This window comes from Denticeps clupeoides, unplaced genomic scaffold (assembly GCF_900700375.1).
Source record: "Denticeps clupeoides unplaced genomic scaffold, fDenClu1.1, whole genome shotgun sequence".
NCBI lineage: Eukaryota > Metazoa > Chordata > Actinopteri > Clupeiformes > Denticipitidae > Denticeps > Denticeps clupeoides.
The window spans coordinates 137,164-155,742 of NW_021630113.1; the positions used below are offsets into that span (position 1 = coordinate 137,164).

At 43.5% G+C, this 18,579-nt stretch overlaps 1 protein-coding gene across 6 annotated transcripts in view; it reads right to left on the reverse strand.

The window, feature by feature from the left end:
* Window positions 1-4,813: 4,813 nt before the first annotated feature.
* The window catches only part of LOC114783740 (alpha-N-acetylgalactosaminide alpha-2,6-sialyltransferase 3-like), a 38,545-nt gene continuing 24,779 nt past the window's right edge, over window positions 4,814-18,579 (reverse strand). For 3 of the 6 annotated variants that reach the window (XM_028969255.1, XM_028969250.1, XM_028969249.1), the window contains 2 exons: window positions 10,029-10,136; window positions 7,271-7,633 (listed from right to left, as the gene is read on the reverse strand). In XM_028969255.1, coding sequence (XP_028825088.1) covers window positions 7,405-7,633; window positions 10,029-10,136 — 337 coding nt within the window. In that variant the 3' untranslated portion in view covers window positions 7,271-7,404. Of the gene's footprint in view, window positions 7,634-8,642; window positions 9,849-10,028; window positions 10,137-18,579 lie in introns of those variants that run through there. The other 3 variants (XM_028969254.1, XM_028969251.1, XM_028969252.1) reach the window with 3 other exon arrangements.

Sequence of the window (18,579 nt, forward strand, 5' to 3'; positions counted from 1 at the left end):
GTTTGTCACTTGGTTTTTACAACACGACCTCTGCGGCAGCATATTTGTCCGACGGAGTAAATATTTCATCACGCCAGTCGTCCCAGACGGCCCTTTTTGATAGAAGGGGTGGAGATGAGATGGAGCGCGGAGTGGCTCTATTTAAACCACCGGCGCTTTCGCCAGTTTCTATACGGAAGCCGTTTAAATGAGAGACTGAGGTAAACAGAGCTGACATCCTGCATCTCTGAGCCGGGAGCATTAAAGACAAAAAAAAAGTGCTGCAACCAGATCCAGGGACAGTCCCCTGGTGTCACCCACCAGGCGCCGGCGTGACTACAGAGTGGAAACGGGAGCAGCCTTGACATCCATGTTAGTTGGAGATATTTTAATGATATTTCAATATTTCATCTGTGCGTGTACACGAACGTTGAGGAGCGGCCTTCAGAGCCCCAACGTGGGGCTCGACTGAGATGTTCTTCAGAACCATTCCATCAGCTGCAGAACCTTCTCCCTACACCAGCCAGTAATTCCTCCCTGGGGCCTGCACTGGTTATTAATCAGGGGTGAAGATGGCTTTTTCTTCTCACCATGGGCTTTTTTTGTGAATATGATTATAAATGAAATATGTACGGACACAAACTTTACAAAACTGCACCCTCACTAACAAAAACAGAGTGATGGACCGGCGGAGGTGTGAGGAACCGGCCGGTTCTCATCGACGAGGAAGCAGCTGACTCATCTTCAGATGATGAACCAGCAAACTGAACATCAATCCACGGTACGGTGGAAAAAAGCAGAGACACCGAGCGCCGCACGGAACACACACACACATAAAGGCACACTCACACACACACCAACACACACACACTAACACACACATCCACACACATGTAAAGAAACACACACTCACAAAACATGCACACTCACACACGTATACACAAACACACACATACACGCACTAACACGCACACACATGCACACACATACACACAGTTTTCAGTTTTTCTAGATCAAAGAAACTGGGAGGAGGTGTGGAGTCAGATCGAAATTCAAGCAACTGTCATTAATCACATTATCAATCATGGCCTTTCACTTAGAGAGGAAACCTAACAGGAACAGAACAGAATGGAACAAAAACAGAACAGAACGGAAACAGAAGATTTACATTTACAGCATTTACCAGACGCCCTTATCCAGAGCGACTTACAATCAGTAGTTACAGGGACAGTCCCCCCCCCCCCCGGGACACTCAGGGTTAAGTGTCTTGCTCAGGGGCACAATGTTAGTAAGTGGGGCTCGAACCAGGTTCATAGGCGAGTGTGTTACCCATTAGGCAACTACCAACAACAGAACGGAACAGTAAAAGGAACAGAAACAGAACTGGAAGAGGAACAGGAAGAGGAACAGGAACACTGTCAGGATTTTTCAGAAGGACAACAGGTCATGTCGCTGTATAGAACATATCTTCACTGATCGACTCTACATGCATGTTTTCTCATTCCCATCTCTGCTGGTAGAGGGAGAAGGAGGCCGCCATTGTGAACATAGTTGTAACAAAAAAGCCATAATGCTGCGTGAAATCAGGGCAGTAGGGCAATAGACTGAGTATCCATGGTGACTGTAATATATTTTACTTTTTGGTTTTGTTACAGTAATTTCTTTGATTTCTCTGATTTCTCACAGCCACAGCACAGTGTGAAAATTAAAAAACTATACTGGAATTAATACAATTTGCATCAAACAATTTCTCATTCTGGATCTAATTCTTTGTCATGAGGCCAATGTGTCACAGTCTATGCAGAAAGACAACAAATGGCTCCGGCATGTAAGATAATAGACTACAGTGACAAGCAATGGTGCCCTGATTCACACAATACAGGGCTGTATTTTGTAATGTTGGATTGGTAGTTTGGCAAATTTAGCTTTTGCATATTTTGGCTGGTTTGGAACGGTTAGAGCCATAAAGTGTGTCATTGTGACCATGAGTGTCACTGTTTAGGCCTGTGGGTTAACAGATTTTAAAAAGTATAGTTTGAAAATGTGTGACTCCAGGATGGACTGGACCAGTGTGTGCACAGTTGTGAGGAACGTTGGGGTAGACGGTCACGGTCCAGTCTGGAACAAAACAGCCTCAACTGATTTAAACTGTCTGTCAATACCAACTGATAAAAAAATATTTACAGCAGTCGACTGTGAAAAAGTTGTTATTTAAATGATCTTTTTAATTGTAATTGTGCAGCGTATAGAGCAGACATTCCGACCGCTGGCATATTTTCAGACTCACAGCTAATTTACGGTGCAGCGCTTGGTCATTAGTCTTCAGAATGATGTCTGTATTCTCCCTCTCTCCGCTGTGTCTAATGAGCAGGGTGGATTGGACGTTCTTCTAATTATATAAAGGACAAAAAAAAAGTCCCCTATTCAAGGTCCCCAGTGTCACCACACACAGCAACAGCAGCAACATCTTCTAAATGAGTGCTGAGGGTTCACACCATCCCCGACTAGCAGGAATACAGGAAAAAAACGAGAGAAATACGGGCCCAGGTCCAGTAAAATGGTGGCGAGCCGTATATTCACAGCCTGGAAGATTTCTGTTAAAAACAGATGAAATTAAAACACATTCCTGCTTCGGAAAACTCCGTATGCTCTGGGGGAATAATTTTGTCTCTCGTTGTTCGGAAAGGGGACGCATGGGGACAGCGTGCCCAGGTGAAGGCGCCTCACCCGGCCGACCCCATTGTGGCGACAGCAGAGCCAAGATCAGGACTCTATTTTTATTTTTTCTCATGCCACTCCGGCTTTAATTAAATTGCTCCCTGAGGCATGCTGGGGAGCGGAATCTCGTTTCAGGGGTGAACACACCAGTGGCCGCGGTGGAGAACCAGACCGAGGCGGCTCACAGTTCCAGCAGCAGCAGAATAATAAGAGATCTCCTCTTGTACTGACGGCCATTTAATCATCCCCTGGACAACACTAACGAAGGATTCAAGCCTCGCGGAGAGAAGAGATGAATCTTCAAGGTTTTACCATTTTAATATTTCATAACAGTTCAGGTCACTGATGATCATCTCTACGCAGGTTTTAGATGACTGTCCCACTCATCAGTGGCCAGATTGTGGTGTCTGGATGCATTTGGGTGGTGGACAGTCTTGAAAGGTTCATCTGCATGGAGGAACCAGCCACCAGCCTTCGTAGGAGCAGCTCCATTACTATCCAGAAGACTCCCAACACTCCAGACCACCGGCACCCTGCCTTGCACTTGCACCTTCTTTTTTGGGTAAAAGCGTTGGCATGTAGTCAATGTAGTAGTTAGAAAGCTAGAAAGACAAGATTATTCATCTCATGCATCAAAGAGTGGCAGATGCTGGCATTGTACGACTGAAATAGTGAAAGTGAAGTGATTGTCATTGTGAGACACAGCACATTGCGACACGGCGAAACGTGTCCTCTGTATTTAACCATCACCCTTGGTGAGCAGTGGGCACCATGACAGGCTCCCGGGGAGCAGCGAGTGGGGACGGTACCTTCATCAATGGGACCTCAGTGGCATTCGAACCAGCCACCTTCTGATTACGGGGCCACTTCCTTAACCGCTAGGCCTCCACTGCCCCTCTATAACCACTGAAATACTTGGTTATAGTGGTATATTGGTGCTACAGTGTCCCAGCACCCTAACTAGGAGAACCTAACTAGGGTGAATTTAACACTGTCTGTGCTTAACAGGGGGACGGTGATAAAGTGGACAATTGACACTGTGTCTGGGACGTTAACAGAAGGCCAGAGAAAACAGATGTGTTTCCAGTTTTAAACACTGAGACTGTATCTGAGTCCCGGACACTGACCGGCAAGCCGTTCCACAACTGCGGAGCTCTATAGGAGAAGGATCTGCTCCCAGCTGTGACCTTCTGTACTTTGGGTACCAGTAGTGACCCCGCACCCACTGATCGCAGAAGACGACATTTGGGTAAACAAAGTGGTGTGGAGCAAACAAGACTGGAGCACTTTGCCAGTTTGAAATCTAATGTGGTTACGCTATCAAGCATTTGTCATACCAGTGGCATACCTCCTTGCCTTTTTGAACGATCTTCACCAGCACCTGGTTCCAGAACATGATCATTAGGGAGAGAACATGAGGACTTTTGTCATCACCTGGTACACTGTGGCTTTCCCTCACTCTCAAGAAATCACAACATGGTTTGAAGTCCAAACCATAAGTCCAAACCTTTCTTCAATCCCATAGAGGAGTTATTTTCTGCATGTAGGTGGAAGGTTTATGACCATCAGCAACATGACCAGATGTCACTCCTTGGTGCCAAGGATGCTGGCCGCAGGGACATTGCAGTTTAGACTACCATGGGTGGATCTGTCAAACCAAGTGCTTTTATCCCTGGTGTATACGACATCAGAAAACATGTGGCGGAACCCCAAAATTGCTGAGATTAGATCATTTTCTGTGTTTTTCCCCTTTGATCTGAGTTTTTTTTTGTGTAACTTCTCAGTGTATTTGGTGTGTTTGCTCTTGTAAGTTTCATGAAAGTTTTGTTCACTGACACTTTTTTAATATAAATCTTCCTAAAGTAATATGTTGCCGAGGGGCCTGGGCTCATTTATAAATGGCTGAAGGCTGTAAGAAACTCATTAAAAGCCCGTGGTTCTGTCTGAGACACACGGCAAAGCTCACTTCCACCCCAGGCATACGTATGATCCTGTTAGTTATGCCGGTTATTTTCGTCCCGGCCAATAAACAGGCTGCATTGAACCCGACTTTTTGCATCTTCCTGCAGATCTTCATCTTATAAAAAAAAAAAAAAAAGACTAAAACAGACAAGAGTTCAGTACATTTCCATTTATTATAAACTTCACACGCAGACAGTGTACAAAAAAGCATGAAACACAACAACACAAAACGTGGACAAAGAAATGAAAATAAAGAATTATTTTTTTTTTGATTAACAATGTTGGTGACAACAAATGGTGAACACATGATATGCATACTTTTCTGTAATGACAAAAGTCCACAGAGTTTCTGGACAATATTCTGAAACTCTGCATACAAAGTCAAATCGGAAGTGGCAGCGTGGCACATATGGCTGAGCCATCTGTTCCGCACATGATGTGGAATATTAATAATACCAAAAATACAAAAGGCCGGATAAACTGTGGACATGCAGGATGGCCACACTGCTGTAAACGGGGTCCATTTAACGAGGCCCAACGCGGGAATTCCCCCACGGAAGCATCGACCACACGCTGCCCAGTCCCGCCAAAAAAGCGGGCGGGGCCCTGGACCTAGCGCCCGGCTAATGCAGCAGGGCGACACGTGGACACGAGTGGAAAGTCCATTTCCCGCCTCCGCTCCGGGCCTTTCCCGCGCCGCTCAACATCTGCCTGCAGGTACAGGCGTGGACGCACTAACAACTCCACATGACTCCACATGTGGAATAAATACATTTGTCCAGAGACACAATTTATGAAATAAATAGTCATCAGGGTAAGAGATGAAACGATGAAAGTGGAAGGACGTGTGTAAATTCAGGGCGTATAAAAGTCATTTTGCTGCTCACTGATTGGACGATTAGCGCACGGTTCACCCCGTCTGGGCTGCAGGGCACCAGCATCCACATGACAGACTTGTTTTATTAAAGATCTTTTTAAAGGAAACATGGTCACATTACAGTAATACTTACTTAGACAGCAGTCGAGTGTTTGCATATAATATATAGAAATAGAAAGAAAAAAAAGAAACAAAAGGACACTTGAGTGCGTACAAATAAAAAAAAAAAGCACTTCAACCACAGAGCAAAGAAATCAGAGGTGGAACCTGTGACTGGAGTCCAGATCACGGTAAAAATGCTACTAGTGACAGTAAATAGCTAGAAAAAGACCTGAAAGAAACTGGCTGACCGATTAACTCCTCCTGGTCCCGCCTCTCGCCTCCTCATTAGCATTTAAAGCTACAGACACGGCGCGAAACGGCACGTCCTGGCTGTAAATTCTGTGGCTGTGATTCTGCACCAAGGCAGGATTTCGAAAAGACACTTCAGATACAGAATTAAGGGACCATCAAGACCGATATAAAAGCAAAAAGAATGTTATAATAGGGGACTTTCTAAAGTCCTTACTGGCTGATGACCTTCTACAATAAATAAAATTCCTTTCAGGAATAGAATTGGCTCCCGTGTTAAATATGTGTTTTAGTGCAGGTCGAAATGTTTTGTCGCTCATCCAGAACAGCACAAGACTTGAAAAATGGTATCGAACGCAACATTAGCACCAACCAGCTCGTCCAGACATTTTTATAAACTTTTACTAACGTCTAGATCCTTTGTAAAAGGTTCCAGTTATGCTGGAAAAACTTGAGCTGCCAGATAAAACCCCATCATTGTCTGTACAAGAGCTGTCGGCCTCGGAGAAGAATCCATGTCTGGGGTTTGACAATATTAATATCCTGCATGCGTTTATCATAATATTGTGCGTAATTTTTTTCATATGTAATGTTGCTAATTTCTGTGATGAATTGATTTCACTTGCCAATTTGGGGCGGGGCCATGGCAATTCCTGGTGGTGAATACCGGCTCCTGGTTTTGTATTCCGCTTTTCTCCACTGCTTCCAACTCAGTCAGATAAAATTATGTAAAATGTGGAAAAACCAGGATTCACCAGGAAAACCAGAAAATCCAAAGCAAAAGAAAAAGGATGTTGTGATAAAATCTGCACAGTTTTCACCGTGGGTACAGCGGGATTCCTGCCCCCCTCACATGGATATTCTGATTATTATAGATATGTATAAAACGATGACCCACATGCAGGTCCAGAATGTGGAGGCGCCACAGGATGAGGTTCTCTATGCTACACAATCATATAGGCACAGAAACAGAAGAGCCTTGCTGTCTGAAGATGGCACACTTGGCGAGAGAAAATAGATATTCTGTGGATGCAGATCTACAAGATGTCCTCTAGTGTTTTTTTTTTTAATCCCAGGTTCTTGTTCCTGAGCTCCAGCAGCAGTGAAGGCGACGATGATGAAGATTAGAATGATGATTACACATTTACAGTCCATTCATGCAAGCTGGGTCCAGAAGAATAATGTGAGCTCTGCCACCGTCTCCAGTGCTGTTCCTCTAATGATTTCTCCAGGCTACATACAAAGCTGTCTGCATTCGTAGGAATTGGATCTTCTAACGGACCCGCTGGTTCACTCAGGTTCTCAGAGGAGGAAAAGAGGGACCCGGGGCCACATCTGGTGACATGGCCTTGTGCTGGTCCCCGGGTCATGAAAGCTGCCATTCGGGGTTGAAGAACTTGATGTTGTGGGTCTTGGCCCATTTGGCGAAGACGGCCTTTTCCGTGATGAAGCGGTGGCCGCCGTACGGCGCGCTCTCGTGCAGGAGGTACTCGGCGCACTCGTCACGACTGCCTGCCTCATAGTAGTGATAGGGCACCTTCCTGTAGCCCTCGGTCCTGATGAGAAAACATACACACATTAATATTCCCAACATATACGCTCTCATGTGCCACCGAACTGAATCGCGGACCTATCGACTCTTCCAGCACAGAGCAAGCGGGAGCCAATCTGACCCTCCGAGGAACTAACGATAATGTCCAACATGAGTTCCAGCTGACTTTCCCCCGGGTCACTTCCACCCCATGACTGCAGTAGAGAGATAGAAATGAGGTGGTCAACTTCATAACCGTCCATTATTATCATCATCATAATAAATGGTTGACTGTGAGGAATGAGCAGTTTGTTTATGAATGAGTTGTATAAAAATGCAAGAAAACCTTCAGTAAAATGATTGTATTCACGGTTCGAGTCCTAGTGAAGCAGAACTGATTACTTGATGGATGGGAACATGAAAGCACGTGGATAAGGGCGCCGGATAAATGCCACAAATGTAAATGACAGTGAAGAGGACTGAGGTGATCTCAGGCCGGGATCTTGCCTATTCGCTTTTTTTCCTCGGCTGTGATGTGAAGAGCCGTGTCAGTGATTTGCCGTGAAAAAATTTATTCAATTCCAGCCGGTGCCACTGGGGTCAGCTGCTAATGTGGCTCAGCTCGTGGCTTCCCACCAGCTCTCCACGGTGTGGTCATCCTGGAACCCCGACACTAACGGGAATACTCCAACATGGTCGCTTCACACTGAAGCTTGGGAGAGGAAGGAATGAAAGACTGGCTGAAGAAGAAGACCTTCAGAGGCTTGAAAACACCGATAATGACGTTCATGGTTCATTTTACTATAAGTGTGAAGTTGTGGTGGCTCAGGAATTTAAGAACGGGCAACGATGGCCGTGGACCAGTGGATCTGCCGTGCTGCTTCCTTTTTGTGTTTGTCTCTGATGTGCAGTTCTTTGCTGCATGTGGTGAGAAGGTGGTAGAGACTTCACACCATTGTGACGTCTGGGCTCTGAAACCCGTAGCAACCCAGGAGCTCCGTTCTCAAACCGATGTCCACCTACGTGGACGAGGTTTAAAAAGAGAAGTTATTCTCTTTTTAATGAGTGCAGGCGTGGCGACGACTCAAGCAGCAGTTCATTGGTCTCTGTGGCAATCGGCATGTTTCTTAACGTCTTTTGGTAACACAGGAAAGATAAATAAACTCAGGCAATAAACTTAATCAATTAATAATTAATATTAACAATTTATCAGCAACTATTTGGAATTACATCTGTAATATAGAACACTGAGTACATTTTTTTTTTTTAAAGTATACTTATTTTTTTCCCACTTCAGTGCATGAATTCAATAGAACTGCTATTATCATCATCATTTTACAAATGTTAAAATGTAATTGTTTAGAACTCTTCCACCGATCAATATGTTCCATAAACTGTATTTCTAGAGCGATTGCTGCATTTGTAATAGGTAATCTAATAAATATTGAATTATCTTTAAGCACTAACCAGCCTGCAGCCAGTGAGCTGTGGCTGATATCAGAGTTTACTCGTTAATTCCCAAATGAATAATAGATATTGCACTGCGGGTGGGGTTATGATGATGAAATATTGCGCGAAAAGGAAGCCAGGAATCCAGCAAAGTAAAAAAACAAATCTGAGCTGTAAAATTTTCAAATGGTCCATTTTCCCATTTTCAAATGGTCTTTAATAAGATTTTTACTGCGCTACATTTTTTTATACCTTAAAATACAAATCTGCATTTTTATTCAATTTGTGGTAATTATATAGATGCACAACAAAAAAAAAAAGGATGGGGGTTTATTCATATAGACAACAAATAAACTCCATCAGGTACAGGCATCTACTTCACTACTTGACCATTTATATTTCAAAATAAAAGTCCATCTTATAATTTCGCCGAACCAGAACAAGCCAGGCCTGATGGATGGATGGATGGTGAAAAGCTACTGGTTCCCACTCTAATAAACCAGTTTGAATTAGGCTCAGTACACACACATTTAGTGAAAAAAATGTATAGGAAAAAACAGGTTCTAAAAGAAACGTCATTTAAGTCGTTCATGCTGTGGTTTTGGAATCTGCTTAGTCAGTAAACAGGACGTACAGAAAATGTTATAACCTGAAATTGGATGCATGGAGGCATTTGGCCATTTCACTACAGAAATGCATTTGCCTCCAGGACGATTTCTACAGAAACATCAGGGTTATTATGGCACCTAGAGGATCAGTGGATCATCGCTGAGTCACTGCTGGTGCATCAAAAAACAAAGATCTGCGCAAATTTTGTAGTTTCCTCCAGATTGTGTCATCAGTCTTCTTCATCAAGGGGACCTGAGCGGCAGCTTGGCAGTTCGCAACCTTCCAAATTACAAGTCCATTTCCTTACCTGCTCAGCCATCACCAGTGGAACCACCAGTAGAACCGCCAGTAGAACCGCCAGTAGAACCACCACTGCAGCATGAAACAGTGTCCACGATGTGGGATGTTGCAGGATTTTAACACGTACACACACACACACACACACACACACACACACGCTGACACTCACACACACATACGCTCGCACACACGTACACACACACGCTGACACTCACAGGCTGGAGATCCTTCACACAGGCTTGTCAGACTCACTTGCAGTACGTGTCGTTGATCATCCCGTACACGTGGATCTCCTTGCACATGTCCATGGCCAAGATGAGGGTGAACCAGCCGGTGCTGAGGTACGATCCTGACTGGATCCTGTTAACACACACACACACACACACACACAAGCACACACACACAAGAACAGTGTTAAAGACTGGCAGCTCAGTAGATGAAGGCCGATGAACGAATTTCTGCTAAAGCCTCGTCAACAGCAGTCAAGCTTGATCAATACCTGTAGTGTTTTAGTGTTTTAAAGTGCATACACACACACACACACACACACACCACACCTTTCAGGATCTGAAGTGAAAGGGCCTGGCATTAATAACACGGGTCTGTGGTCATACTGCTGTCTGGCTGAGGGTGACCACCTGAAAGGTTCCACCAGAGACTCACTGGTCTTCACACGGCAAGAAAAGGGAGTCAGGACGTCAGAAGAAGCTGACGGCTCGGCACGGAGAAGGCGGAGAGACGGATTACTCGCTACGTCGAGGGCCTGCAATAAAAAAAGCCATTTGTGCTCCTCCACCCGTCATCCTGTCTCAGGAACACCGCACCCTGTTCACTGGGGGCCCGAACAGAAAACAAAGTGACGTCGCGGGAGACGTTTCCTTTCCATCATCGTTCTAAACGTCGTGTCAGAGGAGGACAGGGTTCACTTTCTTATTGGAATAAATACAGACCCTGCCGTTTTATGTCTGGTCATAAAGAGCCAGAAGGCTGTCATCAGGTTTTAAGCGTGTTTTCATCTGCAGTTTTGTCATATGTCATATGAAGGCAGAGAGAATTAATATAATAATCATTACAGATTTTTAAGCAGTTATTCTCATAATTGCCAGATTGGTACTGTGATATGAAGTATTTGTATTCAAAACCAAAAAAACCTTAAAAATTAATAATTCCCAGCGGCAGCAATGCAGATACGACAACTTGGTTTTATTTGATGAGATTTAATATTGCTGACCCAGTCTGCACCACGTCTACAGGTTCACCACATCCAATCAGAACACAGAGTGAAAATGATCCTTCTGCTACAAATTCATGCAGAACCTTGATAATAAATTAAAATAATTATTGAACTTGATCGATGGATGATGAACTAACACCAAGATCTTGAATAACAGCTCTTAGCTCTTCATGCATTTAAATTTGTTTCCGAATACTCTAACACTGATTCATTATTTTCATCAACTGGGAGGATTTCGGAACAGCAGCTGGCCTTCTGACTGGCCGCGAGAAATCCAGTTAATATCCTCAATCGCTTGATTGTTTCCTGCATTTTTCAGCAGGAAAAATGAACCGTGCTGCTGTTCAGACGATGTTCTACCAGGAACTCCATTCCAGCCCATTTCTCCAGCAGACACCATCAGAAGGTGGGAGATAAGATGCCTGCTGGGCCTTCTCTCTCTCTCTGTGATTAAATAATATATACACCACTTAATGAAGCCTGGCTTGCAAACAGCCATTAAGCGTGTTTTCCGACTCATTAAGGATTCGTTTGTGCACCGCTTATTAAATGTCACACGTTGATTCGGCGGTGAAGTGAATTAGAAACACATCTGAGCGGCTGGAGATGGACGTGTGTCGTTTGGTCCTTCTCCGTCTACTCCACCGTATTTTTCGCTCACAGGCGCTAATGACATTTGTCACGGTACATTACACCGCGTCAATGAGTCCAGTCAATTGAAGTAAAAGTGCTCGCTCAAGCTAATATTTTAGCTACATGGGATGGGCGATATGACCTATTTTTGAAACTATATCACAATGCACAATATATATCTCCACACCTTAAAATTTCCTCTATGTCACTGCATTAATGGTAAATGACACACACACACACACACACACACACACACATATATATATATATATATATATATATACTGTATATATACTGTGTGTGTGTGTGTGTGTGTGTGTATATATATATATACATATGAAACACGATCCAGACATTTCCGGGTCTGTTCTTTTTTCCTTCCCACCACGTCTTCCTGACTTGATGTGCATGATTCAGTCATTTACTATGCTGTACATGGAACAAGCCACTATACATCAAATAGAATGAGGCTAAGCAGTTGTGTGTGTGGTCAGAACTTGGATTGGAGACCTCCATGCATTGGAGGGCTCAGTTTATACAGGAAGAGATGAAAACAAGTTAATCGGTACAATTCATTTTAAATATAGTATGTGTTGAAAACTGTACGCTCTGCGTCAATGCTTTGGGGTGGGTGTGGCATGCAGGGAGCACAGGAGCAAGCGATGTTTCTCACTGTACCAACACAGCCACTTAGCCCACAATAAGCCATCTTAATAAAACATCTCAGGTATTGTAACAGAATAGAATATCGGTAGAGAGTTGTAGCTGGTCAGACTGGGATAAGAGGAGAGCTGCAGGAAATGATCGCGTTTCTTCACGTGTTTCACGAGATCACTGGGCGCTAAGCGCGTTGTCGCTGCTCATTAGATGCAGCGGCTCTGAGACGCCAGCAGCCCTCTTTACAGGACATATTTTTAGAAAACACGTCGTATTGCTTTTTCAGTTGGCCCGTCAGCCCTGATGAATTTTCCCAGCATGCCTCACAAAAAAAAGAGACCGATTACTGCCTTCTGAAAGAGAAAGAAATCCTGTAAATAGACCGTGACACAGGAAACGTCCGTTGAGCTCCAAAGAACCATGATAGCAAGATGTGTTAGCAGAGATATGAACACCCGTTACATAATCAACAGATCGGATCAAAAATTCTGAACTATAAATAAAATTAATACCAACAAAAACCTAGTCTGCTCTAGTGCACGCCATACTGGAGTTCCAGGCTCAGGAAATCAGGTAAAGCGCATAATGAGTCCGATTAAGATGAGTAATGACTCGGATTAAAATTCTGAAGTGCGTGGGAATGTGTAGGAATGGTGGTGCAGCCGCATTAATATTAATATTAATATTACTCCAGTTTCCAGCCTGGTAACACCACAGCAGGTCCACATGACATTTTGAATGGAACTGATGCAGAAAATATAAATTAAAGTGCTTTGGAAATAAAGTTGACTTGACTAAATAACATATGAATGGCCTTCTTCTGCTTTTGGCTGCTCCATTTCCCCCCGTCCTCTGTCCTCTCTCACCACGCCCATAAGCTACACCCTCCTCTATTTCTCTTGCCAGGTTACTTCGGCCAACGTACTCGGTGTACCCGGCTCTCGACCGACCCGGGATGGAAAATTGTCTGGATGATCTGCATAATTAATATAGCACCAGATGCCCTTCCTGCCATCAGAATGAACTCAACACCATTTACCCCTACGTGCTTCCTGGTCTACATCACACGACTGAGTCCGCCTACATTCTCCCCCCAACCAATCAAGATGTTCTATTTCTAAAGATAGAATTATCAGTGAAGTGGAGCAAGTGAACGAATATTAAGTTGGTTTGTGGTAAAATTGGTGATGCCAAATTTACATAATGAAGAAATGTTAATGTGCCCCGCCCTGGACTGTGCCTAGTTTCCATCACAGAACAGCCTGGGTAATTATAGCTGGCATCTGCAGCAGGGATCGCCACGGGCTGATTATCTCTACAGCGTGGGGCAGAGGGCAAGCCTGGCATCAAATAAACAATCCTCCAGCACCGCTCTCTCCTTTTCCCATCGGAATCAAGGTTTTCAGGGTAGTGTTGAGTTCAGAGGTCACACATGATGTCATTTTGTATGAACCTGCATCCAGCAGATTTGGGCTGGTACATACAGGAACACCCGGCCTCTGCTCCAGGTCAGGGACACTGAGCGCCAACACTCAGAAATGCGATCCCATTGAACACTGAAATGCAGCGAGAGCCAAAACCCTGCACTCTACCGATAGTAACAGACAGAATATGAACGTCTGCAGAACGTGGATGGATGCATGCACGCAACTTACAATCAAGGCGTTTAATACAAAAAACACAAGCACTTTCCAAGGCATGACAATAATCGCGATACAATAGGCACACATTTATACTGCCACACAAATTAGCTCCACAACATTGAGCACATCTGACTCCCCTCAGAGTCAGATCATGACACTTCTGTCCTGTGTTCCTGTGGATGCCATAATTAATCATTTAAGTCATAATTATCCATGAATATTTTAGTCTAGTTTTAGTCAACGAAAGCACAGTCAATATAGTACAAGTATGAAGTACAACAGACAAAAACAGTCAAACCCTTTTCATAATTAAAACAAGGTTATCTTATTATTATATAGACCCAAGAATAATCGACATCCATTCCATTGTTTGCATATCTCCCCATGTTTTCCGACATACGTTCTGTTTTCTTTTCCACTTCTTTGTAAAGAAAGTGTCCTAAGATCGCTTTGTTTTTTTCTACCAGACGTCTGATAATCCACCACAAGCATTCTGAAATATAAATAATGCACAAATGGGCATTGTGCAACCGGATTGGGGAGACAGGAAACAGAAATACGTCTCGGGGCTGAGGAGTGTAGGAAGCACAGAGGCGGGACATGACAAAAAGGGATTTTATATAAAAGAACAAAAGAACCGGCACAAGGGCCAAAAAGAGTAAAAATAGACTAGAAGGGCGTGTGTTGTAATGACAGGAACGTAATTTGAGGAAGTCCACGTTAAGGCAGCAGCCTTGATCTGCTGCCATCTCTTTCCTTATAGCAGGACCCTGATCATGGACGTTGCATGATTAGAGCCGGTTGTCAGGCTGATCGGTGCAGGCTGGGACCCAGCACCCAGCCATGACTTAATAACACGATTAAACAAGAAGAAATAACGAAAATAAAGAGAGATTTTAGTCTAGTTTTTATTTGTCAACAATATTACATTAAATATTTTGATGTAATTAGCGTCTCATGACCAGCATTTACGTTGCGTCTCGCCCTTTTTCCGTTGCATCAAAAAGGTTCTTTGACAAATATATTTTGTCAAAAATTTTGTTGACAAAAACAACACTAACTGCCACAGTCACTGGACAACAGTTTACATTTACATTTTATAGCATTTACCAGACGCCCTTATCCAGAGCGCCTTACAATCAGTAGTTACAGGGACAGTCCCGCCCCCCCCTCCGGAGACACTCAGGTGTCTTGCTCAAGGACACGATGGTAGTAAGTGAGGTTTGAACCTGGGTCTTCTGGTTCATAGGCGTGTGTGTTACCCGCTACGCTACTACCACCCTACCACAGTTCCACCTACTGGTACTTTTTATATGACACGTTGTAATGCTAATGGAAAAAAATACTATTTACTCCTATATCATTCAATGTTGTGTGGATTCCTGAAGCACTGACTAGAGGCTTAAATCAATGCAAAGCAAGGTCCATTCAAAATATTTTCTGTCTGCCCTGTCTTCAGGGCTGATGATGTGTTGAAGCCTTCTCATCCTCTCTGCTTCAGTGCAGCTTCTTTAACATTCAGTGATGCAGTATGTCAGCACATTCGCCATGGAAGAGCAGAAAAAAAGCTTTTGACCCAGGTTGTTCGTCTCTGTGCGGCTTTTTTAATACATGGTGTGGTGCTCAACAGAGATGAAGATACCCAGGAATTTGAACACTGATGTAGGGAGCTTCAGGTAAGCATTGAACAGCTGGCAACAACCAAAGCATGTCTATTTCTAGGAAGAGACAGACACAAAATTATTTACAGTACAGGCCAAAAGTTTGGACACCATTCTTTATTTTCATGACCATTTACGTTGGTAGATTCTCACTGAAGGCATCAAAACTATGAATGAACACATTTGGAGTTATGTACTTAACAAAAAGTGGAGACCTGACCTCCACAGTCACCGGACCTGAACCCAGTCCAGATGGTTTGGGGTGAGCTGGACCAACAAGTTCTAAACACCTCTGGGAACTCCTTCAAGACTGTTGGAGAAGCATTTCAGGTGACGACCTCTTGAAGCTCATCGAGAGAATGCCAAGAGTGTGCAAAGCAGTAATCAGAGCAAAGAAACTAGAATATAAAACATGTTTTCACTTATTTCACCTTTTTTTGTTAAGTACATAACTCCACATGTGTTCATTCATAGTTTTGATGCCTTCAGTGAGAATCTACCAACGTAAATGGTCATGAAAATAAAGAAAACACATTGGATGAAAGGTGTGTCCAAACTTTTGGCCTGTACTGTATGTTAATTTAAAATTTTTATATTATTTTAGAAGAAGTGTATTTCAAAAATCATCCAATAACCATGGATACGTTGGTTGCAATAAATCTGACGGTCACAACAGTTTTAGAATGAAGCCTTTTTGAAACCTGAGGCTGCGATTTCAGAAATCCAGGCAGGATTTTTATTATATATTGTATAACCTTATCTCAAGATAGTAGTGCAGGCTGAGCTTAGAAAGAATTTTAAGGTGTGTGTGTGTGTGTGTGTGTGTGTGTGTGTGTGTGTGTGTGTGTGTGTGTGTTGGCGAGTCCTTGAGTTTTGTCCCTGAATTTACCGTTTACTATTATAGCATTATTTCTGTTGCCAATGTCCATTGTAAACCTGAACAATGGCCCACATTACTAGGAGACAGACCAGAGAATAACATTTTATAAATGGAAAAAAATGACTGGTGAGAACCAAGTTAATAAATTCAAGGAGACATGATGTCTTAAATTTAAACTCCCAAACTCCCAAATGACCAGGAGTCAGCTTCTCAGTCATGGACAACAGGAGTCGCTTCTTCTCGATGTTCTCTCCAGCCTTGTCCCTCAACCTGTTTGCTCAGTTTCATTTCTTTTCTGCTGTCTGCATTTCTCACCACCTGCAGCTGAGGGAACGGCTCTTTCCTTTATAGGTGAGACGAGTAGATTGTGATGCAGGGGGGAAAATAAAGAAGACATTTGATGGGAATCAAATGTCTGTTGTTGCCTCAGGCGGGGCTCTGGGGGTTCAGTCCAGGCTTCTCAGTAAAATGACTTTGAAATGAAGTCCTTTCTGCAAAGCATTTCACAATTAACTCCGGTTCATCCAGTGCAGTGAGAGGGCGGGTTCCATCTCTCTTGAATGCATAGTTTAACACAGAGCAGAGCAGATGGTAGATAACATAAATCAGCTAGGGCTGTTATCATGGTGTGTGTTTCCTCTTCCAGCAGGAAATGCATCTATCCCTGTTCTCAGGAAACCAGACCTTGTTGTACCCAATTCACCCAACCAGGGTAATGCACGCATTCTGTCAGATACCTAGATAGCAGGGCATGATGGGAGATAATGACCACACGAGATCCCCAATGTTTGCACAGGATGAATGGGAGTGGAATTCTTAACTTCCAGCCAAAATCTCTGATATACCACCTTCAGTCTGGCCTCGTCCCTCTTTCCCACATGAAAAAGCAGCCTTTCCCTGCCACTGTATTACTGCTAATTGCGTGTGGGCATGAATAAAGGGCCACCCAGCCCGGGTTCCCATCATACACGGTGACTTTAAGTGCGGCCCTGGTGTGAATTTGATTCTCTGGGTCTCTGAGCCTCTCCCGGTCCTATTAAACCTGATTTATCGCTGCCATCAAACATGCATCTGCTCACAGACGGCGACAAGCGCCGCCGCTCCTCCAAGGCAATTAAATAGCTGCAGGTGACTTAACGGCTTGTTTAAGGTCCTAACAAGAAACTGGTGTCGGCCGGAGTTTCATCCGCAAGGCCGAGAAACCAACAAAGAGCGGCGGGTCTTAGAAAAGAAGTGCTGAGAAGAGAGGAAAACAAAGGCCGGGATAATGAATCTTTCCCACGTGTTCTCCCTGAGGAGGCCATGCCGGCACCGATCCAACTAAATAACACAACGCGACATATTAATGAGCACATTGTTGTAAGATGCATATTCCTCACACAGGCAACATTGCACACGCTATTTCCGACAGCAAAAGCACAGACAACCTGGACCCCAGCACAAGATATGTCCTCTTCAGCATGAAAATATTCCTCTAAGGAATGCATTAAGAACACATTTCATATACAACCACAGAACTTCCCTCGTCAGCACCACTAGTGATCTGACTTTAGGATGTGGTGATAAACTGCAAAAGTTCCAGTCTGAAGGTTTATGTTTTCCATTATTTAAATATACAGCATATGGACAGCCTCTGTTATTGTGAAAGACCCCACCCAAGTACACACCCATACAATTCTTAGGAATGAGATCCTGCACTGTGCCAGGCAACAAGAATCGAAAAAAGGAAGTGATTAGCTCCACCAACTACAGTGTTCATAGGAGGGCAACGTACTAATGCCAACATTTTACAACAAGTGCCAATATTTTACTACTAATGTCCATATTTTACAACTACCACCAATATTTTACTACTAACACCAATAATTTATTACTAGTGCCAAAATGTTACTACTAATGCCAATATTTTACTATGTTACTTTACAATGTTTTAAATTAGCGCAAATATTTTACTACTAGCGGCAATATTTTCTAACTAGTGCCAATATTTTACTGCTAACGGCAAAATTTTACAATTAGCACAAATATTTTACAACTAACACCGATATTTTACTATTAACGGCAATATTTTACTGCTAATGACAATGTTTTAATG